We start from the raw sequence: 25494 nt of genomic DNA, 5'->3' as shown, positions 1-25494 counted from the left end.
AGAATGAATTTGTTCAATTAAAACCCTTTACAATATAAATATAAATGTGACTTTCACCCATGATTTGTGGCATTTATGATGCTTATTTGATATTTTATGGTGCTTATTTTCTAAATGAATCTTAATTTATGAACATTTTTAGTAAATCTGTCAAACAAGGCAGAGCTGGCGGCTGATTTTTGGGAAACATTTGGCACCCCATTGGCAACTGATTCCGCCTGGGAGGAAGGAAGTGGGGATGGTGCCTTGACAAGAGTTAGACAATTTCGACCGAAAGATATTTCCTGCATTCCTCTCCCAGGTAAGATTGCGTACCTTATTATGAGCTAATTGCTGTTTTTGGAGATTTTACACGAATGTACATAAATGCAATTATAATTCTCGTTTATATTACTAGGTCCATTTCTGCCATGCAAGGTAAGACACCGATACGTAATGCGTAATTTTACTAGTATTTACGTGTGGTGAAAAGTTGATAGAAAACTAAAATTAAGTTATAGGGGTTAAAAATGAAAGTAATTAAGCCCGTCACAATTACATCGACTTTCATCTAATCGCAGCTTCTTGGGGTGTCGGATAGTCATTATTTTCCTCCATCCTAACGCTTCAGTCATCTTGATAAAATTCGTTTCTAATTTATTGCTTAATTCTACTTCAGAAACTCAATTGCAATACACTTTTTTAAATCATTCTGCAGCATCTCATTGAGAATTTCGATTCGTAACGGAGACATCGTATCCATACATTTCTAAACGAATAGCTTTCCGTAGATTTAAATTCTAGCCTTTGCGAAATTCGTGTGTATAGCTGCACCCACCTTCTCCGTCAGGATATACAGTGGTTAGGTTACAATATAGATCTCCAAACTATTCCTATTACTTATCATTCATCATCGAAATTATAAGATACAATGAGTCAATTGACATGCTGAGAGAAAGTGGGATGATGAGAATGTATTCATGAGGCAAATTGAGACGTGTTAAGCAGAGTAGAATTGCTTGCATATCCTGACGACGGTGATTTTTAGCTATCTGTTCTCTACTGTTCCACACCCATACATACATAACTATGTAAGAGAGTGCTGAACTGCGGTTCGGAACAACTAAACCTGCAACAAAAAAAGTAGCCAGGAAAACCTAGTATTTTCGAAGAAAAAACGGTAGTTTTTTCAAATGTTTTAAAGTTATACATATGTATATGTATGGCTTTGATTGCAGGACCTCTTCGATTGGTGGACACTGCGATGCGGAGTGTGGATAGTATTTCTTTTAGCTCTCATGGGGTGAGTTTTCATGGTTCACATTTCAAATTTATCCCTCAAAACAAAGACAGCTTTCAAAAAGTTAAAATTATGCGAGTTATGTTATCTATACGCCAGTAAGGTTTGAACAACTGCTGCAACCATCATAATTATTAGTATGATTTGCCTAATTTTATACTTTTTTACGCAGGAATGGCACTGTCGTATTTGTTCAAATTTTTGCACGGACAAAAATGGATGTCCCCCGATTTCTTGTTTGCAATTTGGCCATTGCAGGTACGATATCAAGTGGTGATACAATAAATTATCAACTAAATGCGAAAAAATTGTATTTGATTTTACTATTTATGCTACTCCTCTTCATCACACCATCGGTTCTGAATCCACTCAGACTTCTTTATGGGGATTTACCTAGGTAAAGATAATATTTAGCTTGGTTTCTACTGTCCATGCAATTTGATGTAATTCGATTCCAATATATGCGTATTAGTTACCGGATATGTGCCTTGTGTGCATTCGTGGAAAACATATTATTGAATTCCCAATACGGCATATATGTATATGCTGTTATTATAGTTCATGACAGTTTCTAGAAAGAGCTTGCACCCGTGTCAATAAACTTGATTTCTACAAAGCACTTTCACTCATCAACCAAAATTAATTTAGGAATTTGTGTCATTTAGGTTTCCTGGCGGTTATTGATGCCGCTACTCTAGGAGAATTTCGGAAATTTGCTATTCCTTGGCAGCTGTCAATACGTAAGCGTTGTTTGCATATCCTTCTTGCATGAACGTCCTGAATTTACTTGTATAATTCATACTATTCTATAGCTTGTCAAGTGGCTGGATTTCTTGGTGTTTTGAGTTCCGGTAAGTGTTAACGATGGACAGGTGTACATTTATATATCAATTTGAAGATTGCATTGTTCATATTGTTTACAATTCCCTTGTAATTACAGAGCTTGGAGTTTTCACTTTAACTGTCATTACTCTGGAGCGACATTATGTCATCACTCATGCCATGCATCTCAACAAGGTTAGACAAAAGCTATGCCATGTATTTCTTAATCAACTTCTTCTCACCCATAAAAGCGGTGTGATGGCGTCACAACTTTTATTCCACTGGAACCTATGGATTTAATTGCAATTTGTCATCTGTTTATTTAATTTCAGAGGTTGTCTCTGAAACATGCCAGCTACATTATGGTCATTGGTTGGATATTTGCCCTTATAATGGCTGTTTTGCCACTTTTTGGCGTTTCAGACTACAGAAAATTTGCAGGTACACATGAATATTCCAACAAGTTAGAATTATAATGTATTGAAAAAATCAATGACTTATTACAGTTTGCCTACCGTTTGAAACTGGGGATGGTGTTAGTTTAGGCTATGGTAAGGATAACTATAGTTATCTTAAATAAACAATCTTAAATAAACATTATAATGATTACTCAAATTTATTTAAGATTGTCGAGAAACCCTCGACTGATTATGCCTAACTGATTCTTGGTTATTTGCAGTTGTTTTCCTAATGTTTGCTAATGGGATTGCATTTACGATTCTAATGAGGTGAGCACATGTTTTACATTTATTACTAATAAATAGCTTTATGCGAAATAATATATATATTTCATTGTGTTTTCATTTTTCCTCGCGTCGGCAATAAAGCTGTTACGTGAAAATGTACTGTTCCATTCGAGGATCGGCAGCATGGAATTCAAACGAAACCCGTGAGTATTTTCAATGAAAGTTTGAATTTATGGACTAAATGTGAAAATTAAGATCTATCCAAGTCTACCTAATGATAATAAATATACGTTCGAACCTTATTTCGAACTGGAATTTATTTTAATCAACCACCTTTAAAATACTTGAGTTTCAATAAACTTTTTTTTTCGCAGGTATCGCAAAGGTGAGTAAAACAATTTAATTTTCCTCTTTGGGATGAAGTATTTTATTTGGTTGTGGAATATACAATTTCCCCTTTGGCCCCTTCGTAGAACATGGCCCTACTGGTCTTTACCGACCTACTTTGTTGGTTTCCAATCGCGTTTTTCTCTCTCACGGCTGCATTTGGATTGCAATTAGTGTCGTTGGAAGAAGCGAAAGTATTCACGGTCTTTATTCTGCCCCTCAACTCTTGCTGCAACCCATTCCTCTACGCAATTCTCACCAAGCAATTCAAGAAAGATTGTGTCCTCATTTGCAAGGTACGTGATGTGATGATCTCGGAGAAAGAACTGCGTGACTGCTAATAAACCTGCAACCAATTACTTTTACGACTATGGGAGTAGATGTAATAAAGATTGTTTTGCAACAGGCGATCGAAGAATCTCGAGTTACTCGAGGGATTGGACGTTGCAGAAATAGTTCCAACTTTTCAAACAGACAAACCGCACCAAATACTGGAAGTTTAACGGATAAAGTGTCCAAGGATGGCCAACCATGTATTTGCCACTCAGGGTGAGTCGTTACTGTAAACAATTGCTTTCTCTTCGCCTCAGTTTCAAGAGATTACTTGCACTCGAACCGTTCTGCTCAATAAAAAACATTCATTGTTTGATTGCAAATATGCATGTCAGAGACAAAAGATATTGTGACGACAATATGCGATTGTACTGGCAACGTTGATTTTGTTGTCCTAAATATTCATGGGAAATGCAGATGAATGAAAAACTGTCTAACACAAGGTTTACTGAATATTTAGCGTTTTACGTGATTATTCCTAGACCCGCACCATTTCAAAGTTTGGCAAATTCTCAAAGAACATTCGCGTGTCATCTCAGCCTATGCGCACAATATATGTTATAGATAGCAAAAATGTGACTCATAATTCCTGCGTTATTATATTCAGAAATAATTCCCGTCTCATTTTATCCAAGTCAAATTTCATAAATTTTCTCGGATATTACAGCTTGCACCCAGGAGGAGATGATGTGAACGGAAATGCAAAGTATCATCGATTCATTCCTGCTCCAGAACAACTTTCTCGACTTGGCCCCTTTGGACGTTTCTTTTCTCGATACATTTTGTGCCAAAACAGTAATAAAGATTCTAGTCGACAGGTTAGTATAGTACGATTGAAAAACTAAACTAAACTATAAAAATGTGTGCCTTTTATCATGAAATGACTATTCATTCTTGACATATTTGTCTGAATAGCGTGAAGATCCACGCATGCAAAATGTACGGCGGTACCTATACAACACTGCCACAGCTAATTATCCTCCTGATAGTCAAAAGCATCAACGACATCCATCCGTCTCCAGTGATAACTTCAGCTCTTCCAGATCTGATTCATGGCGAGTTCAGGTAAAAAAAAAGAGCCATATTTCTCACGTTACCCCAAAATTCCACTCATACACATTCCGTGTGTGCTTTCTCCACTTATAGAACCGTTCTTGCGGCCTTCCGTTACGCCTCCTGGAACCTCGTCGCAGAAATTCTTGGGCCGTCACGCGGAAACCTTCGCAGGAGTCAAATCTATCAAGTAGTCGCAATGATTCCTCTGCAACTTCCAACAGTACGGCTACATGGCGTCTTTCGCGTTCAAGTGTTTCATCCGATGCAAACAGTCATTCTGGAGGAGGAAAGTCCTCGTTTAAGAAAATTCCTCTGAATTCTGCAGTCAACACATCCGTACTTCCTGGAGGAGCAAATCAGAACAGTTGTGTCACAACGACTGCAACCGTTAACAGGCCTAAAAATTTGCCCACCACAGCGGCAGGCGCTGCCGCCGTGCTTGCCTCAGGACCTTCAGGGACCTCCACACTAACCAACAACATTTCCCTACAACAACAGCAGCAACAAGGATCATCTGTAAATCCATCAGTTAATAATGAAAGCGACTTTGGAATCAACAGGTCACACATGCAGCCGTCTCAAACTCAAGGTAATCCCAACATGCAGAGGAGGTCCAGCAACCCAAAAACGGTCACAATAGCCGATCCACTGGTAAAACGCAAGGGACAGAAAAAGAAGAAGAAAGGTAGAAAGAAACGTGTTGTGAGGAGGAAACCAGACGCGGATGTAATAATAATCGATGATGATGAGGTGAGTCCTAATCCTTAAAGTTCATTTAGATATATTGCCAAAGCCAATAATAATCAATAAAATTTATGCAACAGGCAAGTGCAAAGATTGCGACAAATAGGCCTCGACTCGTGAGACAGTCAGCATTTTTCTCAGAGGAGGTGATCATCGAGCCAGAGGTATAGTGAAAATGAACGAAACAATATTAATGATAACGAAATTGGCCATCATTTATTCAAAGTTCGTAATGTACATATACAAACAGAGTCAAAGTAATGATACGTTTGCAAGCATTGAACTACATAACTAATCAATAATCATAACTCTAATAAGTGAAAATGCCAAATACAAAGTGCACATACATATTCTATTTTACTTATATATTTCATTTTATATTTTAGGTTTGTCCAGTTCATGGTAGGCACACATACTTTTCATGCATGCTTTAACGGTTTCGCTATTATGCAACAATAATTGATATAAATTACTTAAATGTAGGCCCACTCAATTATGGAACATATGACGATGATGATGAGGATGAAGAAGCCGTGTCAGATATTGATGAGGGAGACGGCGACGAGGATGATGACGATGACGAGTCGGACGAAGAGGGAGAATCAGAAGGTGAAAATTCTAGTCCAACAGATCCAATTCTAAAGCCACAGGGAGGAGGTGGACAAATAGGAATTGCTCTTGTGATAGTTCCTCGTCGATTGAGTACAATTTCCTCCAGAGACACACTCTCCATCCGGAGCAGAGATGAGAGTGATCATTTGCTAAATGAATGTGGCTTTTCGGGCGGCGGTGGTGGTGTTAGTCCTGGCAGTAATTTTAATCCTTCTACCTCGTCCCCCGGTCCATCTGGCTACGAGTACAGTCCCAACGGTCCATCCACTTTATTACTCCCAGCCGGATTTGGGCGGAGAAAAATGTCAGAACAACCAAACGTTCAATTCTTTGTCGTTCCTGCATCCTCCGGGCTTCTCAGCTCTGCGAAGTGGCATAGCATGTCCAGCGTGGAGTCGGGCAATCAATCCAATAATCAGCAACCTATACAAGTTGTCCAGGCTGCTCACTTTGTCAGCTCGCCATCACAGTCTCGGTCGCAATCTAGGTCCCAATCCCCACGAGGGCTCAGAGCTAATATGAAGCATGATGGACAAAAAATGACCTCAATGGTGGAGAATCAACAAGAGGAGGAAATAGGTCTTTGTTGTGATGATAGAGAAGAGACTCCGCCTGGAAGTCGTGAGGATACTGGTCCCAGCAATTCTAATCTACCTGCTAGAAATTTTGGATTTAGGGATCCAAATGAGCGAAGGGTGTCTTTCCAGCTTCCTACAGTTACGGTGGCCATGTTGTCAGGGGACGGGCGTGGAGAAAGCGCTACTGTTAATAATAGCGGTGACCCAACTCAATCTTCAGAAGTTTAACCACATTCTTGGCAAAAAACAAGGAAGTTTTTATACGTAAATGTTTAGGGTCATGCATACGTATGTATGTAATTGTGTAGCTTCATAGCTTGTGAACAATACGTAGCTCTCTATGCACGCAACATAAATGCCATGATTATGCGTAATAACCAGTACAATTTAATTTATGGATATAATTTCATGATTGTTTTCTTAGCAAGCAACACATATTTAGAATATACTCTTTTAAATGTACTCTTTTAAATTGCGTGGTTATAATATTTTGTGTTCATGACGTGTGAAGCAATGAAATACTAAAAGTATTAAATAGTTAATAGATATATTTTATAGGATATCTCAATCATACACGTTACCACTTCTCGTTGGGTTGTACCCACACGGAGCAAATTTTCCAGGTTTATTTATTCTTTTTATTCTACAAGGAAAGAGAAAATATTTCACAAAAATATTTTCAGCTTCTGAAAATGTAATCGCCATACAACAAACCAGCCATCCAGTTATTGTACCTCGGCTTTAAAAAATCTAAAAAGTATACATAAAAATCGTTGCCCGAAACTCTGTGATACTAAGTTAGCATTTGATATGTACCCAAACTAAATATTGTAAAATTATGTAAACTATTTATTTCCGATGTAGTTTAATTAGCATTGTTCAATGCAAAAATATGTCTCAAAGATAAATATCAAAGATTTAAAAAATAAAACAAAAGCTCTTTTCGTGCCATAAAGCAAGCGACCTACTAAATACTATGAAGTAGAAATTAATGCTAAATGTATTTATTTATGTTGTATGTAGAAGATTACTGAAAATGGTACCTTGTGGATATTTTGTACTTGCATGTGATACTCATTGTCAGTAGTGCTTTAATACTAACTAGTAGACAATGTTAGTTTTATTACAAATAATGACGTGATAACACTTGATGTATTGAAATAAATGCAATTTATGAAATAAAACTTCAAAAGTTCATGTTTTTCGTACCTTTTTGACCTGAATCACTAGGACAATTCATTTTTCAAGTGAACCAAAACCAATAATTAATATGACCAAAATGTGTGATGTTCTTTGAAATCTTTTCCGTGTTGTAATAATCGTTATTCGTCGACATTGTCTATTTCTTTTGGTAGCAGCCGTCATCGTTTTTGAAGTTTCTTAAGATCCAAGTAATCAAGATGTTTGTTAGTTTATGCAGACGAGGTGATGGTAGTGAGGATCCCCCACTTTTCCGATTTCATAGCAGTCCAAAGCTAGCTACAAAATATGAATGTCCAGCAAGACGCTCTTCTTCAGACAAAAAGTATAATCATAAAATAAATTGCAGTGAGTTTCATCGCGCATATATTAAAATTGAAATGCAATTCATGTCCTTAAGGTCTACAAGAGAATTTTGCAATATCATGTCGGACCCTCGCGTCCGGAGAGGTACATATGCTATTGACCTGGGGCCAAAAATTGACGTACACAACGAATAAATTGATATATATTAATACGCTTTTTAAAAATAAAAAATTTTAACCTTACTTGCACTGGTTATTTGATATCAGGGGGTTGATGGAAAGGCCGTGTATCCATGTTTCGAAATGGTGAAAAAGGACCCCTTGTGCCAGCTATACCTCAGAGGACTCAAAAAATGCTCAGCAGGTGCTGGAACTACTAAAGTGCCGGCCAAGATAACTACGAAAGAGACAAAATCGCAAAAGAAAAAGAATAAAGCTAAAATGCGGGCACCGAGTCTATTGCTTGGAAAAATTAGCTCGCAATCTCAAACGGATCCGTACTACGAAGTGTTATATGAGGACATGGAGCAAACTGTCAACTGCACCCAAACAGAACTCGTGACCGATTTAGATTTTGAATTTCTTGGGTGTGCAATGATCCGAAACCCCAAGTCCGGAGATGATAAAGAAACCCAAATTCTTCCTGGCGATTTGTTTGATTTCACGTTGCACGTTGCACCAATTGTGATAAGTGTTTCATCAGTAGTGGTGGAGCAAGTATGGTTAAATACACACAATATTTTCACATTTTACTATTACGTACATATGTAAGTAGCAATAGGAGCGAACGTCCCGAACCAGTGAGCATCGTTCGGATATCGACAATAGACTTCAAAAGTAAGGTCGATTTCTTGTCATGATCGTCAAGCTAAACGGTACGAGGTCATGACATTTTTAGTAGCAACCACTACGACATATGTAGGTGGAAAGGGTCTCAGGAAGGGTAACCAAATTAAAAATTAGGTTACCTTTCTGCATCATAGATGGTTAGCCGACCAAAACTCAAATTTCCACTGCATTTCAAATTGAATCCCGGATATCTGTCGAATGAATACCACTATCGCTACTTCATTATATGAATCTCTTTACTAAAGTTTATTTACCCTGTTCTCCTACACTTAAATTATATATGCAGTCTTTTTTTTCAATATTAGGCTTTGTTGGAGTTGATGATGGAGAGTGAATTGGAAACGCTTTTAGCTCAGCAGCGTGTATACGAAAGCAGGAGGAACTTGGAATTAGTTAGACTACAACGACTTCAACGGCGACAACAGGACATTGTGAATGAGAATGTGAGACAAATTCAGGCCGAGAAGGAGAGCATGGAAGAAGCTCGGAAAGCAGGGGAGGCTGTTTCAATGGCACTGTTCGCCAAGCATTTCCTCAACGACATTCTTTCAGCCGCGATGGACGATGCACGACGTGACGGAGTTCTTACTTCTGAAGCCGAAATGGGCAAGGATGCAGATCCTATCATGAAATGGATTACAACGGAAACTGGCAAATCGCAAACTAAAAATATCATAAGTCGAAATGTGCTTGATGGTAAGCAACGTCAATTCCTTGTTGGTTGGAAATATGTAGCATATAAAATACTCTTTGTCCTGATGCAATTATTTTTCACCTTTTCAGACATCATTGGCTTTGCCCTCGTTAAAAGAGTGCCTTCTCCAACGATGTCTATGGAATTGTCAGCACTTGACGAGTAGGAACAGGGTAGAATTTTGGTAACATGAAATACTGCATATGTAAATATTATATACAGTATAATTTTAGTAGTGGTACACAGGAATAATACATAGGCTATAATAAAAACCATACCGTGAATATCATGTACATATATTGGTGGAATGCTTTCTAATAACAGTCCCAATAGTTATTTTTATTGCTGATTTTGGAAAGTGTGATAGCAAAATATAAGTATTTTAATATAAGCTATGACAAATATATGCATTATTGCACATATTCAGTGTCGAAGAGTCAATAATTCTCTTATTACTTATTATATATATCCAATTGAGAACAAATAGCTTCAGCAATTAGCACGCTGTGTTTAATGACAAACGCATGTTCCACACCTCGTTCACAAATTTGAAATTTCATCTTGGGGAACTTGTTCTTCATATCATCCACATATTCCAATGGCATCCATCCATCAGTTTGGCTAAAACAGAAGAACAACTTGTCCAAATTTCGGTCCAATGTGGCTACATCCAGATCCAGCACGAACTCCATTTCGCACTTTGCCATGTATAGGATCTTATGGAAAATATCAGACCGAAAGATTTGAAGAGATGTCCGCTTAACACTATCAGGAACACTTTTCCCGAAAAAGTAAACGTTTAACATCATCCGGTGAAATAATGTCGGCAGCACCGTGACTAGTCTGACAAACGGTTCAAGGAATCCATAATACCTTAAACAAATTATTTAATTTAGTATTAAATAAACGTACTATACTAAAGCTGTCCTTAAGCCGCCACAATTTAGCTAATTAAAATAGTAAAAATATATAAATAATTTAATTTACGGAATGAGTCCTGTAAACCATTTTCCATTTGGAGTTTTGGCCATGTGTTCCAAGGTTGGAAATAGCATGAAACATTTGACGACTTCAGGAAGCGATTCTGGAATTTTTTCATCTATAACAACTTGGGGGTCCACAACAGTTCCTCTTGCCACATCAAGCATTTTAATGACTTCTGACCACGCTTTGCACCCAATTGAGTGACCAATTCCTGTCACCTTAATATGGCTTGGAATATATTCTTTTACAAATTCAAACTTGTGATTGCATTGGCCCTCCAAACTGTACAAATGTTCGTTTTCTAGAAGGAAGAAACAACATGATTACAATTGATTTGATATTATTATTATTAAATGCATTTCAATATTTACAATGTAACTCAGAAAGAAATATGATTTATGACCTTCAAGGGAAGGAAATAGGTGATGAGCCAAATCATCCCTCTGATGTCCTGCATGACTAATTGCCCACACCGGGATGGGCGTATCAGGGTACTTATCGGACAAGAATCTGTGTATCTCAGTCATGAATTCTTTATAGTAATCTACCAGTCCCGGATTTCCTGTTGTACATATTTATTGTATTATACATTTTTAATGTTGATTTTAGGCAAGGTTTAATAATTTACCTGGAAATACCAAGATTAAGAAGTTCACGTCGTTTAGATCATCATCTACATGTTTTCCATAACAGACCACTTTCGTGGGAACCCCTCGAACCGTCTTGAAAGTTTCCATTTTTGATTCTTCTAAGTGGGCAATCCAAATATTAGTGCAAGTGTTTCTCAAGAATTACTCAAGATACTCAAGAATTTGCATACTCTGTGATATTGTGTGTGAACGACACAAACTTACATTAAATCCTAAGGATGAGTGGCAGTTGCATTAGTACAGTTAAAGTTATGTAACAATTCACACACAGTGAGGTTCGTAAGTAACTAATTGGCAATTACTTTTATGAATTCGCCACGTTGATAGAGCCACCAGGTTCAGCAGGGAATTCATTTATTGGCTCATCCAATAATGACATTGTACATACAAATGTATATTTGGGAATTGCACTGGCGGTATGCTATAATCTATGGGAAAGATTGCTGCATCCCGTTTGCATATGCAAAATCATATTCGAGTCGGAACCTCATTCTCGGAGAGTATGATAAGTATTATACCATTTTATGCTAAGCATATGATAGCAATGATAACATTTTGTGAACTTGCTATGTAGTATATACGTTTATGCATCAATGCAGTTTGGAACATGGTGCAAAAATTCAATAAAATTTGCACACTGGAATCGGAATAAAATGCAGGCATCGAGTTTGACGAGTTTATAGCATAGAATTGATTAGTGAAATCTATGTATTAACTGAGGATGCGTAATTATGGTCATCATTAAATCATCAAATTCAAGCGTAGAAATACTGAACAGACATACAGAAGGGTTAAATTGGTCAATATAGAAGATCATCACTTTTTACTGCATAGTTGATTTCTGGAAAGATGAGATTGACAACAGTACTAATATATAGTAATTTTTCAGTCCTTTGAAATGTATAATGACGCACATAAAAATAAAAACAAGGTTTAGAGAAACTCGGAATTTTTTCAAATAGTTGTCGTTTACGTGTATAAAAATTATATTCTCATATAGATTAAGTACATATTAGTATTAACCTAAATTCCCACAATAACAAACCACCTTGATTGCAGCACTTACATCGTAAAGCTTATAGTTTAACACAAAAGAGACAGCGTTTCGTTAGCTCTATATATTATTCAATACTTCAAGTAATAGCTATATAATTGGAACGTATTGTGCATCCGAAAGCCAGCCAATACATGAATGAACCAGTTACACACATATATTTGTAATAAAAACTGTGTATATTTAGAATAAGTAAGATAACATAAGTGAGTACGTAATAATTCTTATCATATTTACCCTACACGATAGAAAGGCTGATTATTATTCTATACTAACTTGTCCTAATATTAGATCACCGTCAATATGTTGTAAAAATGCCAGTATTGGGATAATTATGAGTTACGACATTCATTTGTCCACAACCTACCTTCTTAACATCGTTTCTCTTATCTATAGGACTGCGCAATGTATCTGCATTATTCTTATTATTACTATATGTAATTATCATAACTAAACAATTATTTAAGTAAATTCTTGTACAAAAAGTGACTTCTTGACGTTTCCTTTTCTTGTTCCAACAAAAAGAGTAAATCTCTAGTATTGACTCGTTTAAGCCTCGGACGCATCCCCATCTATAAATTATACATTTAAAATTGATTTCTAGACTATAATAATTTAAAGAAAAATATAATAATAATCGTACTTGTGGCCCCCTGTTACCAGACGCACTGACTCCACCCAGTGGACTCTTTTATAATACAAATACACGTTTTAAATACACGTTTTTTAGAAAGGAGAATTTAGGTTCACATTTTATAAATTTTAATATGAAAATATTTTATTATACCTGTGATATTGTACTTTGAGATCCTGATTGTGAATCAAGTTTGGGCTTTTTTCTAGGTCCAATAGCTTCTAAGGCAGTTTGATTTGCTTCTCTTTGTCGCATTTCTTCCATTGCTACTCGTTGCATCTAATGTTTCAATTAAATAGAAATTTTCAATTTTATCAAATCGTGTATAGTATATGTAATAATGTTATCAAATTATAAGTAAAAATCACCTCTTTGGCTTTAGCTTTTAGCTTGGCTTGCTCAGGATCTTCAGACTTTGATCGACTTTTTGCAGCTAAAAATTAAAACAATAATATTAAAATGTATTGTGGTGGCTGCATTTCTTTGACAAATTAAATTTGTGAAACAAAATCTGCGCTACTAACCTCGTATCAGCATTTCTCGTTCTTGCTCATCGTGTCTTTTTCTTTCTAATTTCTCCAATTCTTCAAGAAAACGGAGTTGACCTTTTACGTCTTGAGTTACTTCATACCGATCATCCATCTAAATTAATCACATGTGTAAATAATCCAATTGAGATTTTGTCATAGAATAATAATAATAATATAATATAATAATAATAGATTTATTTCAGCACACAAATTTTTGTCAATACACAATTTATTAGGGATAACAGACGATGATGATGATGAAAACCTTACATATGCGTACCTTTATCACATCAAGTCGGTGTTCTGCTATTACAGCTAATTTTTCAATTAAATTCTTAAGTCGTTCCTCAGTTGCATGCGAAATTATAGCTGAAAGAAAAAAAAAACATTATTTGTATTAACTATATTATGATTTTATTATTTTCTTTATGTAAATGTTACCTGCAACTTCCGGTGGAGGTTCTGCTAACCCATGTTTAGCGGCTAAAAAAGAGAATTATTAATTTTTACAATTCCACAGTGTATTAACGAAATTATGTAATATCTTACTGCAAAACTAGTACACAAAATAATAATAATAACTACATTATTCAAAGAAGTTAAACCATTGATATACCTATTGCTTTTAATCTTGCTTGAAGGGGTATTGAATGTAAAAATGTTTCGTCCCGGACTGAACGGATTTGAGTGCCAACAAACTCTGTGGACCCAAGAATTTTTTGGGATTCTTCTGCTAGATTGACTCCACCCATGGCAGCAACGTCGTTGATATCATCGTCGCCACTAAGGTGAATAAAGTTTAATTTAATTTTAATAAAACTCTTATTATTGACAAACGATTCAAACTATAACAAGTTTGACACCTCTAACCTGTAAGCGGAGGACCCGAAGGATTTTTTATCTTTGTCTTTGGCACTTGATTTAGATGCAATTGGTTTAGATGGCCCTGATGTACTATTTGGGGACGAAGTGGTACTCGAACTAGAACTTGCGGATGAGCTAGATTTGCCCTTTGCAGTTTTTCCCGTCTATAATACATACAAGACAGGTCAAACCATACACGTTTAAAATAAACTAACAGTGAGTTAGTTAACTAAGAATAAGTGAGGATAAGGAATGGGAAATGGGAATACATAAGGTGGATAAAGTGATACGCTTACCGACGGCATTTTTGACTGGGTGGAAGGTGGCGCAGGAGTAGTTCTAGTAGTAGGAAAGGATAATGATGAATTTGTCCCAATTGAAGGCATCACAGGAGCAGCATATGGTGGGGTGGCTGTACTATTAGGATTGATTGGAGTTATAATTCGAACTGGAGGGGAGTGATTTGTGGGTGTTCTAATTTGCTGCAAAAGAAATAAGAAATTCATTAAATACGCAAACTTTTACACTGCAGAATCCTTCCATTGATATGTTTCCTGAGACTTACTGCATGTTGTGGAATTAAGGCAGTTACAGGCGCGGGGGAAACTACTGAAGACAGGGGCGGGGGTTTAATTCCGTCAATTTTTAGTTCATTTGTAGCTAAAAGAAAAAATGTTGGTTTTAAGGATACGTTTTTTAAAATCCTATTTAGTTTTTACAATATAATGTCAGATGTCTTACCTAATGAATGTCGTAAATGCGGTAAACTTTTCTATAAAGGAAAACAAAATCCAGTCTTAGTTTTGCACTTGAAGTACACTACATAGTATGTATTACAGCATTATGCATAATAATCTATAAACCTTTAAGAATCCAACCTAAAAACAACATACAACGTTTATATTGACGAAAAACATTAACATTAATGGTTCAAATATAAAAACAGTACTTACTAGGCACGGTTGCGGTTGCGAGTTTACTTCTTTTTGTAAGCGATCAGAAAAATTTTCTTCATTTACTTTCCCATCTACAAGTCCTTGGATAAGAGCTTTGACGTTCCTCGAAACCTATTAAAAACCGGGATTTACTTTAATAGTTCACTATGGCCTCATACATCAGTAATGGGTCATTTCCGACAAGACTAAACCAAATTAAAAAATTCACAAGAAAAGTTGCATTTGGACATGGAGACGACAATCCATATTACTCATAGCAATCAATTTTTTTATACCAAAAGCTAACCGGACTTTATTTAGCAATTTGATATTTAAAGAAATAAATATGGTTCAGAAGATCAAATCACCATCAGAAAAAACCAATGACGAAAGGAATTGTTTTGACCAACATTTGCATATATTATGACCCATCCCTTGTTCAAAACGTATAATTTTTCAACTTACCTGTTGATTTTGCTTTGCGGACAATTCCAAGAGAAACGAAAGGAAATTTTTGCATTTAACCTTAGCCGTTTCCGCCGTCATCTACGAGGAATGGGATCACAAAGGCACACACAAAAATTGAACAAGTTAGTACGTCCATTTAATATACATAATAGCAGCATATATATAACCCCCGAAATTTTATCTAACTGCTCCATTAATATTGCGTCCTAATAAATGTGCCACCAATTGCTATTGTTCATGATGGTAATGTTTTTGTTTTAAAAATCAGTGAGAATATAATGCTAACTAATCAAATTCTCGACTAGGACCCACCACCATGGTGTATTTTTTTTTTAAGAAAAAATGAATTTTTCAAAAAGTGTGTTGGTTGTTTAAGTTAAAACACTACCTACCGTACTAACAGTATTAGCAGTGTTGGAGGCGGAGACGAAGGTGGGAGAATAGGCTTGTGGAACTTGAGGTGAGTACATCTGCTGCGGCGGCATAGACATTGAAGCCATCCCCACAACGCTCTGCAGGGTCCCATTAAAAACATAAGAAGAACATCAAAGATCGAAGATCGAGAAAAGTATCATGACACGTAATAGCATTAATCATTACAACAAAAATTAAACATGCTTTCTTCTTCTTTTGGTTTTCGGAAAATTCTCCACAATAATCGTTCAAAATAAGTAAGTTTTCTTAGAAAGAAAGCATTAATGAGTTCAAGTGGAGATGAAAAAATAAAAAATCGCATGCTGTTTCAAAGTTGACCCAGAATGAAAAAAAATAGAAATTAGATTAAATTTTTGTTCTGAAATAAATACAGTCATGCAGGTCAAACTTGAAATTGGACAAGAGCATTAGTTCATAATCCACGGTTGGGTTTGAATAAGAGTTTTCCAATTTTCAAGACATGGTAGCTGGATTAGTAATAATAGCTGTTGTATGAATGGAAATTCATACTAATCAGAATTGAAAACATGTTCAATATCATCATCATCATGCACATTCTCCATTCATTCATCATTATTTAACACCAATTAAAATAATTAATTAGGTATACATGACTGAAAAACAGGACGAACGAACAAATAACACACCGACTTGTTAAGACAGAACACAACAGAAACGAACTTAGACATTGCATGCTACATGGAAAGCAACAATAAAGGCACAAGAACACCAATAAGTAAGGGGATAAGAGCTTGTGTGCTTATGTGTGTGTGATGGAGATCATGGTGACATGGTGGGGGGCCAGGTTCGTGAACGACGCTCGACATTTGTTAATAGTCGTATGTTACCTATCGTCACAATACTATTAATACACCCTAACTCTAACATGATTCTGAACCAATTTACATATAAGCTTGATTTAAGTTATTATCTGCTAAATTGAAGATAATGATGAGGTAATAAGAAGAATATTACAACTTGACTCGTAGTAGTACAGTAATAACGTCAAGTAATCATAAGTCAGTGAGTTAGCTAGCGCAATTTCGGAGCAGTTAGTTATATATAGGTAGTCAAGGGGTGGTGTTCCATCTGCGTCCCATACTTTCACTGATGGGCAAGAAAAGTCAAATCTTAAGTGCGGACATCCAACCAACCAGTGAAAGTTGGGACGGATGAAATACGAGAGATAGACAGAAAAAAGAGAGATGAAAGAAGAGGCTAATACTTACGGTAGAATTGTTGGCGGCATTGGATGGGATTGATTGAAGTCGATTATTGGCTGGGGATGTTGGATTGGTTGGGATAGATAGGGAATTAGAGGAGCCGGTTCCAGTTTTTGAGGCACTGGGGGTTCCGGCATTGGTTGTTGTGACCACTACTGTCGTGGTGTTTGCTATTGTTTGTGGCGTCTGAACTACTGTCATCGAGTTGTTGGTCGAGCTAATTCCGGAAGTCGAGCTAACAACCACCTTGCCTACCAACTGACTTGAATGGCTGGTGTTGGTGGCAGAAACAACCACGGAAGTGGGTTGTTGCTGTAGGGTTGAAGAGGAAATAGTGGAAACGAGGGGGTGGGAAGAACTAACGACATGGTTACTGTTATTATTGTTCAGAGACAAGGTGGCGGAAGTCGTAGATACGGAGGAGGAAGGGGGATTACTAGTAGGTAGTAGTTGCTGCTGTGCGATGGACATGGTGGTGGTCGCAACAGTGGAGGGGACAACAGTGGTGCCAGTTGCGGCTGCAGTGGGTGGTGCCGGGGACATCCCAACCCGTAACAGTTGGTACTGCCCACTCTCCGTCTTCAATTCAGAAGGAGATTTGAGTACAATGAATAATGCTAGCATTGTACAAGACTGAAAGCATGAGATATGTAGCTTCATAGAGATGATTGAGCAAATATATGTCGAAAACCTCTGTGAAACAACGCACGATACTTAAAACTTCTTAAAGGTCTTGTCAACATCAAAATTCAAGCGATATTGCCTGATTTTTTGTGGAGAAAGTATGCTCCGATATATTTACACCGTTTATCGGTCCCTCATTGGATTAGGGTTAGCATCTTTCTCAACCGACTCTCAATTCAACAACATTAGTACCGCAATCAAACATCGCTTGGTGGTACCGCTTTACCGTAAACTGCATATATTTTTGCATAATTGCTTTCAGTCTTGTTTTCACTAGTATTTTTAATGTACGTAGGTATACCTTCACGAGAAGATGGCCTGATGCCCCTGGCGGAAGCCCCGGCAAAGCTTGCAGAGTGAGCTGCACAACACATACAAAGCACATCCATTAGTCTCCAAAACAGTCAATTACGTACCGGCCTTAATCTCCTCAATTCATCATGCTGACAACTGGAGAAGTTTGAGCTGTACCCCCCTTGGAAGCTTTCGCCGCCGCCGCCGCCGCCACCCCCCTCATAATATTGCGGCTTAAATGACTGACCAGAATTATTAGGGGGCAATGAGTGAGGATAGTAAGGAGAAGAACGAGGAGGATAACCCATATTGTAAGGAGGCCGAGGAGTTACCATTGAACTGTTAGCTACAGTACCTCTCATAAAACTATTACTACCACTGCTACTACCTCGATTACTAGCACCCTGCTGGCTAATATTACTACTTCCTCCACTACCTGCACTGTAACGCATCTGAGGTGGTAGACCATGTTGTTGCGAGGGATAATTTTCCGTCGCCTGTCCTGGATACCTGTTGTACCTTATCGGAGGAACTCTACATACAATAGGATGAGAATATGATGACGATGCACCACTTTGATTTGGCATATTAGATACATAATTAGCACCACTAGATTGTTTGCTTGACTGTTGCTGGTGGCTTGGAGGATAATACTGTTGTACATTTTGCATACTACTTGGCTGGTTTCGATAACTAGGATTTGGTAAGACAGTTTGCTGTGGTTGTTGTTGGTGTTGTTGAGGATGATTACCAACTGGCCAAAACCCGTCCGTATTGTGAGGCATCTGTGAATGATCTACTACTACAGATCCGGCCGCCGAGGGATTATTATTATACGGACTGGTCATATTAGGAGGTAGACTAGAATGAGTAGGCACCGATGATGATGAAGGCTTTTGATTATTATCAATATAAACACAATCCGATGGCATACGACGTCGAGGAGGCTGCGAAATTTGTACATTTGTAGGGACGGAATTTCGGACCACGTTCATTGGCATATTATGATGATGACCAGGGGGCGGGCGTTGTGCTAATGACTGGGTCCCATAATATGGTGGTCTAGGTATATGAGCAGTTGGTTGACTATGATGATGATGAGACGGATTATAAAATGGAGTAGGTTCAGTAATATTTGTTCTTCTCTGTGTTCCACTACTAGAGGAGGGACTTCCAAGTGTGTTTGAAGTTGTGATGTGACTAGCACCTTCGTCGCCAGACGTTATCGACATCCATCGATTTGGAGGCACTTGTGACTGGCATGGAGCAGTTGTGTTATGGGACGACCTACCCATTACATGACATTGTTGTTGAGCAAATGAACCAGAAAGATCTGGTACAGGCGGAATTGATTGGTGAGATCTACTAACATATGTATTGTACTCTTGATGATGAGGCATCCTTGTTGATGGTGATGTATTAATTTGGCTTTGAGCGTCATATGAATTGAGTGCATATTCACAAGATGAAAGAGGCAATTGTCCACCAGAGTTGGATGAATTTAAAGTTCCGAGATTGCCTTGAGACGATGATGATGACGACCACAACAATCTTCGAGCAGAAGGAGCAGTTAGTCCCCCTTGATAATCTTGTTCGTATGCACTGTGTTGTTGGACTGGATTATTTCTGCCGGTGTAGGTATCCACCACTTTAGGAGAACTTTGTGAATTATAATTCTTAATTGAAGAAGGGGGTGTAGAAGGAGCAACTTGATTAGATCTTATCACAGGAGTGTGAACGGCGTAGGAATTATTACTATTATTATCCTCTGAACGGAAAGTTCCGACGGGGGCGGGAGCGAGGACACTGGCAGTGACAGGATTGATTTGGGAGTAATGTAAAAACTGTGATTGCAAGGTTGGATCTGTAGTGAAAATTCCACCCGGTGCCGTTGGATCATTTCTATCTACATTATAATGAGTTCCAATTTCGCCAAACTGCATTTCTTGAGATGTTTGCCGGGATAGCCCGCCTGAAGAATGTTGTTGCGGCTGTACAAAAGCACCTTCTTGTTGATGACAGATTGGAGAAACTTTTGCAGCTCTGTCACTGGATGCAATATTATTGATGGAATGGGATGGACTGCTATCACGACCTGAACTAACTGAGGACGAAGATGACCGGCGAGGAATGCCAATAGCATAGAAACATTCTTTCTTTGGCACGCCGTCCTTGTCCGTATTGGTATTAGAAATTGATGAGCTATGTGGTGCTAATGAGGGCGTATCGTGTACAATTATACTTGTGGTACTTGAATCGCCATCGCTTGAATTAGGATAGAATTCGTCATTTCTGTTGATTGGTTTGGTGGGTGAGCTTTGAGGAGCTGTAAAAAGTAAGTCTGAAAAGTTATCCGACGGATTTTCATACCGTTGCTGGATTGGGCACTCATCATCATGAAAGTTTGAATTCGCATTATCATTATCTCCTCCTTCAACACTACCAACTCCACTTGTCTCATTTTCTTCATGGTGTTTTGTTTCCGCAGTGAAACTTGTATTTGATTCGTCACCTTCTTCACCCTTAGATTGCACTTTAGACGGCGAACCTTCCAAATTTAAAACCTTGACATCCTCTGAATCTTCCTGACTACCTTCACCACGTGCATAAATAATATCCCCGTGACTTTCGGGATCACCATTATCACTACTTGTCTCAAAGGCAATATCGTCCTTATCATTACTAGCGTTCATTTTGTCTACTACTGCGATATTAGATACTTTTTCGGTTAGGTACTTGGTATTAGTACTATTACTATTTCTACTATTACAACTTATATTCTGTTTTTCGTGGGCTAAGACCACCTCCACAATAGTCACGTCATGATTTTGTTGATCTTCTAAAGCTCCACATTCGTCAGCATCATTGTTGTTATTACTACTCTGAATAACTACAGGCCTTGGGGAGTGGGGAGCAACATTGAGGCAAGGAGGGACGTCGTGAGTGGAGGGTTGGGAAAAGGGTTCTTTGGAGGACGGAGATTGAGATTGAGGAGATCTGATCGTCGTGGGCGAACCCAGATCTTGGCCTGACTGGTCAGTATAGTCAATAATCCTTGTTGGCGAATTGCCGTTGACCGTGTCGATAATTACATTACAGTTAGTACTCAAACTTTCATCTTCGCCTTCTTCCACAATGATACCACCGTTGTTTGCATTAGGAGGACTAAGACTCTTACAATTTGGCACGAGAAACTCAGAGAACTCAGATTGATACTCGTCAACCTATTATCATCAATTAAATGTTTAGGAAATATAATTGTGTTCGTGGTGAGGAGATATAAATCAGTCGTAGAAACTAAATCCTTGTATTTTTAAAGAAATGCTAAATATGAAACTCAATAAAACTTTAGCTCATCCGATGGAAATCTAAAGACAAACGACAAGAACTGGCTGAACATTAAGCTCAATTGGCTGTACTAAATTTGATTAAATTGAATTGTAACAGTTAAATGCACATACATTTGAATGTATGTGCATACAAGTATATGCCTCGGTTTGTTTAGGGAAATGAAATGAATTCAAAAAGTTAATGCAAGGTAATAAAATCGTGTTTTTAAATTAAGCACCCGCTTCCCCGAATCAAAGTTGAAAGTTGAATCAATAATATCAATTCATCGTCAATTCTCTCACATACAGTTAACTAGATCATCGTAAGTGTTGCATTTGCGTAGCTGTATAATAATACCCAGTAGGAGAAATTTCAGTTTATAAAGTGACAGGGTACAGGAGGAAGTGGTACTTGTGTATCAAAATAGGTAGTACGATGACGACGACGACAGAAAACAGAGAGTGTTAAGTAAAACAAAACAACCCAATAATCCCGAGTACTTTTGATAAACTTTAAAAACTAGCTTGAAATGGCTTGAATAGTTGTGACTGTTGTTGTTGTGTGCATATTATTTGTTCCGTAAGCTCTGTCTGTTCACTTCATCATACGAATTGATGGATAATATATTTCAACAATTATCCAAAGCTTCCCACCCGTTGTCAAACAATAAATATCAATCACAAGATATTACTTTCATATTAGTCAATCTGACGTACTGAATAGAGAAAAAGTCAACATCATCATCTACTGCATCTTCAGTCAGTCAGAGTAAATAATAATTTCATGGTTTCATCGTTTGGAAAAATAATATTTATGTATATATATACAAATTTGCACGATGAACTTACCCCAGGTTGACCAGGTCTTGTATTCAATACTTGAGGACTAATGATCATTCTTGGAGCCAGATTCTTAGACCCCGCTGGACCAGCAGCAACAATCTGATGAGTTGTCGTTCCTCCAGAATTCACAGCACCAACATTGACTGCTCTTGCAGCATTTAAATTGTTCATATTCAAAATCTGCAGCCCTCCTGCTCCTCCAGGGCCAAGCGTGATGGGTTGACCTTGATTATTAGTAACGTTGTTGTTGTTGGCCGAAGCTCCTCCAGATGGATTTTGACTTAATCCAATTGTCCCAGTGGAAGTCATCGTCGTAACACCAGTCCCTTTGGAGAGCACAACAGTTTGATTTTGACCAGCTTGACCAGGAGTAGCTCCACCACCACTGTTATTAACGGTCATAGCTGGCCCTGCTCCTGGTGGCAGGGAGCTAATAATATTAGCACCACTGCTCCCGGCGGCGACACTGTTGGCGCCTACTCCACTAATTAAAGTGCCCAGAGTGGCCTGTCTAATGCCTGGAGTAACACCCCCAGTGCTTAGTATGTTATTGATGCCACTTAGTCCAGTTCTGACGACATTTTGCAACACATTTGACTGAGGTATGCTACCTATTGGAAACTGTACACCTTGTGGTGTCACAATACGAGTTATTCCATTTTGTAAACTATGTGTTCCTATATATAATATCAACAAAGAACACAACAATTGAGTTTATTTATTGATTACCATCATAAGTTAAAATTAAGTTATCTTTTTAAACAGTACCAGCCGATGATGGTATTATCGTCCGAATTCCGTTAGTTATGAACCCACCAGAAGTGGTCGTGACAGGTAGTTTGCTCCCAGATGAACTCGCACCTAGAATATTATCAACCAACCGATTAAATTTTAATCGTACGTAGTTAATTTAATAGATGTCAGATCTTCTACAATTTGGTTATTTTACACTAAAAAGTATTACCATTGACCAATATGTTCCCTGTCGGCTGAGGAACTGAGGGTGATGGACTGGGCATATTCAATTTCTACATAATACATCTGGGAAACACCGCAACAAGAATCTGTTCTTTCTGCTGTCGGTCAAACCATTTATTGTATAGAATGTATACAAACAAGGCAAACAATGGAGGCAAATAAACCCCACAAATTAGTCAACCATTAAACAAGCCGTGAGGAATAAGGCAGCGGCGACAAGGAGCAACTTCTCCAAATTGGGATCTGCAAAAATATACAATAAATATAAACAATGTAAATATATATATGCATATCCATTACTAAACTAGTCGTTCTTTGAGAATAGTAGTAGTTTGATAGTTCATACCCCAATCTACGAAACAATGCGAAATTAATTGCGAAAACAAAAACAGTATAACACCAAAAGACCATCTCCCGCCTTCTACATATGTGTATATCTACGGATGATGATAAATACGATCAGGGTTTCCTATCGAAATATTGTTTTAATAAGGAATATCAACGTTCAAAAAGTGAAAAGGAAACCACACAATGATTCCGACCTATTTCGAAACTATTATTGTCACGTGTTTAAAAGTCAATGTCACTCAATACCCGCCTAAAATACAATCCCTTTAAGAGTACTATTTTCGGACGTTAGAAGCATTTTACAAAATCCTCCCCTCGCCTCTGCACCTTGCCCTATATTCTTCAGCACTCAACAAGGACTAGCAACTCTCCCACCACAACCAATCATGAATCCAAGTATTATGACTTGAAGATAATTAATTTGTAACTGTATCAATCAAGAGCGGCCCACCTACAATTTAGCAAGGCGGTTGCCACTTATTATTGCTCCGAGAATAGAGGGGGAGGTTGATGGGGCGACCTCTCGGGTGTCAGTGGTGGGTGTGCCGTCGGAGGAGAGGTTGTTGTTATCTGGTGCGTGTGGTAAACTCTTTACGCTGATTTATCGATAAGTGCCACGGAGATCCTTCTTCTTTCAACATCCAAATAGAAATGAGGGACTTGTTCACTTCACTCTAGGATCTTCTCCGCTGCCACTCAATACACCTCCACCACCACCAAATCCATGGGCTGTCCAACCATCCCAGCCCCAATTATGCAAATCACTCTTGAATAGCATTTACCACGTGAAATCATCCCTGGATGCTCCCCCGCAATTCCTCACAATGCTGAAGCCATTTTTACTCGAAGCTCGCACACACGCAAGTCAGCCAGAAAAGAGTTTGAGGCTAAAATACGGCTAGGTGGATTCTTGGTGCGAAAAGTTTTCTTGTCAGAGCTGGCGATCGGCCTCCAAGGTCTGCCACCAGTCTCGTGGACGGGGGAGTTGGACGAGGGCGGCATGGGGAGAGTGAGACTGCGAGAGGAAAACCACGGTGACCTATTATTTGAGTTAGTCGCAAAAGTGCGGAGGATGATGGTGATACGATGAGATCGTTCGTAGTATGAAGAAGACGCCGTAATATTTACACACATGCCATGTCATCGTTCATTCTAATGACGAGGATGCTCTCCTTTACGATAAAATGGCATTGTAGTTTTTGTGTGTGTGTATGTAAAGTAGTGCGAACGATTATTGTGTCAATTTTATCGATCCGTTTAATAAATATTGGAATAAATTGAGTTTTTTTCTGGCTGTATGTATGTTTTACTTTACTCCAATAAATGAACTCATTCTAGAGGGTTGGTCGGCTCGGTAGAATTGTGTGAAAGGAAATGAAGGACAAATCATTTACATTTGCATGAATGGCAATGCAAGGCGATTGGCTGTATTTATTAACTTTATACTTTGCAAACCTTTTTTACTGGTAACTTTCTTGGAGTTTAAAAGAAAAGTAAAATACGAATGCAAACCGGATGTGCATTGACGTCTTGTCTAACACAGTGAGTGAGGTAATGAGGTGCAATTATTGTCACTATATACTCACTCACTGGAGCTTTGCTTTGGCTGCTTTCATTCAATTTCACCATTGGTTAATTAACGTATGTATGCAACACGCACATCATTGACATCCGCTGCATCGATCAAACACCCGAA

General features: G+C 38.0%; 4 protein-coding genes across 9 annotated transcripts in view; 2 read left to right on the top strand and 2 right to left on the bottom strand.

Annotated features, from left to right (window-relative positions):
- Nucleotides 1-7702, top strand: part of LOC110841965 — a 44924-nt gene extending 37222 nt beyond the window's left edge. For both annotated transcript variants that reach the window (XM_035846082.1, XM_022087670.2), the window contains exons 18-38: nucleotides 143-301; nucleotides 398-417; nucleotides 1218-1282; nucleotides 1452-1537; nucleotides 1653-1676; nucleotides 1945-2019; nucleotides 2092-2130; nucleotides 2220-2296; nucleotides 2434-2542; nucleotides 2608-2652; nucleotides 2781-2829; nucleotides 2929-2990; nucleotides 3162-3172; nucleotides 3261-3470; nucleotides 3581-3723; nucleotides 4175-4325; nucleotides 4423-4572; nucleotides 4654-5313; nucleotides 5388-5471; nucleotides 5694-5709; nucleotides 5791-7702. In XM_035846082.1, the coding sequence (XP_035701975.1) occupies nucleotides 143-301; nucleotides 398-417; nucleotides 1218-1282; nucleotides 1452-1537; nucleotides 1653-1676; nucleotides 1945-2019; nucleotides 2092-2130; nucleotides 2220-2296; nucleotides 2434-2542; nucleotides 2608-2652; nucleotides 2781-2829; nucleotides 2929-2990; nucleotides 3162-3172; nucleotides 3261-3470; nucleotides 3581-3723; nucleotides 4175-4325; nucleotides 4423-4572; nucleotides 4654-5313; nucleotides 5388-5471; nucleotides 5694-5709; nucleotides 5791-6725 (3170 nt within the window). In that variant the 3' untranslated portion in view covers nucleotides 6726-7702. The remainder of the gene's footprint in view (nucleotides 1-142; nucleotides 302-397; nucleotides 418-1217; nucleotides 1283-1451; nucleotides 1538-1652; nucleotides 1677-1944; nucleotides 2020-2091; nucleotides 2131-2219; nucleotides 2297-2433; nucleotides 2543-2607; nucleotides 2653-2780; nucleotides 2830-2928; nucleotides 2991-3161; nucleotides 3173-3260; nucleotides 3471-3580; nucleotides 3724-4174; nucleotides 4326-4422; nucleotides 4573-4653; nucleotides 5314-5387; nucleotides 5472-5693; nucleotides 5710-5790) is intronic.
- A 576-nt stretch (nucleotides 7703-8278) lies between these two features.
- LOC118434261 (radial spoke head protein 3 homolog B-like) lies at nucleotides 8279-9963 on the top strand. The gene is made up of 3 exons (XM_035847267.1): nucleotides 8279-8719; nucleotides 9157-9547; nucleotides 9635-9963. The coding sequence occupies exons 1-3, from the start codon at nucleotides 8306-8308 to the stop codon at nucleotides 9709-9711; spliced, it is 882 nt and encodes a 293-aa protein (XP_035703160.1). The 5' UTR covers nucleotides 8279-8305; the 3' UTR covers nucleotides 9712-9963.
- LOC110855021 (lipid droplet-associated hydrolase) lies at nucleotides 9843-11586 on the bottom strand. Of its 2 annotated transcripts, none has more exons than XM_022103458.2 (5): nucleotides 11384-11586; nucleotides 11158-11277; nucleotides 10933-11091; nucleotides 10533-10830; nucleotides 9843-10418 (listed from the first exon to the last, which is right to left on the bottom strand). In XM_022103458.2, the coding sequence occupies exons 2-5, from the start codon at nucleotides 11264-11266 to the stop codon at nucleotides 9998-10000; spliced, it is 987 nt and encodes a 328-aa protein (XP_021959150.1). In that variant the 5' UTR covers nucleotides 11267-11277; nucleotides 11384-11586; the 3' UTR covers nucleotides 9843-9997. The 2 variants fall into 2 exon arrangements, with proteins under 2 accessions (XP_021959150.1, XP_021959165.1); XM_022103473.2 differs by having other exon boundaries at nucleotides 11158-11274.
- Nucleotides 11587-11970: 384 nt separating this feature from the next.
- Nucleotides 11971-24463, bottom strand: LOC110851380 (transcription initiation factor TFIID subunit 4). 4 transcript variants are annotated; one of them, XM_022099135.2, is made up of 22 exons: nucleotides 24254-24459; nucleotides 23437-23693; nucleotides 23241-23333; nucleotides 22479-23149; nucleotides 18308-18367; nucleotides 17329-17901; nucleotides 16057-16176; nucleotides 15662-15742; nucleotides 15215-15328; nucleotides 15125-15139; nucleotides 15003-15033; nucleotides 14827-14921; nucleotides 14558-14743; nucleotides 14268-14425; nucleotides 14014-14180; nucleotides 13839-13880; nucleotides 13678-13766; nucleotides 13392-13509; nucleotides 13236-13300; nucleotides 13021-13146; nucleotides 12877-12921; nucleotides 11971-12805 (listed from the first exon to the last, which is right to left on the bottom strand). In XM_022099135.2, exons 2-22 carry the CDS (start codon nucleotides 23489-23491, stop codon nucleotides 12692-12694), a joined length of 3018 nt encoding a protein of 1005 aa, XP_021954827.1. In that variant the 5' UTR covers nucleotides 23492-23693; nucleotides 24254-24459; the 3' UTR covers nucleotides 11971-12691. The 4 variants fall into 4 exon arrangements, with proteins under 4 accessions (XP_021954827.1, XP_035703148.1, XP_035703143.1 ...); XM_035847255.1 differs by lacking the exons at nucleotides 17329-17901; nucleotides 18308-18367 and adding an exon at nucleotides 18423-21524 and having other exon boundaries at nucleotides 24250-24463; XM_035847250.1 differs by lacking the exons at nucleotides 17329-17901; nucleotides 18308-18367 and adding an exon at nucleotides 18423-21524 and having other exon boundaries at nucleotides 24254-24463.
- Between the last annotated feature and the right edge of the window lie 1031 nt (nucleotides 24464-25494).

This window comes from Folsomia candida, unplaced genomic scaffold (assembly GCF_002217175.1).
Source record: "Folsomia candida strain VU population unplaced genomic scaffold, ASM221717v1 Fcan01_Sc001, whole genome shotgun sequence".
Taxonomy (NCBI): domain Eukaryota; kingdom Metazoa; phylum Arthropoda; class Collembola; order Entomobryomorpha; family Isotomidae; genus Folsomia; species Folsomia candida.
This window is presented reverse-complemented; position numbering and strand designations above follow the sequence as displayed.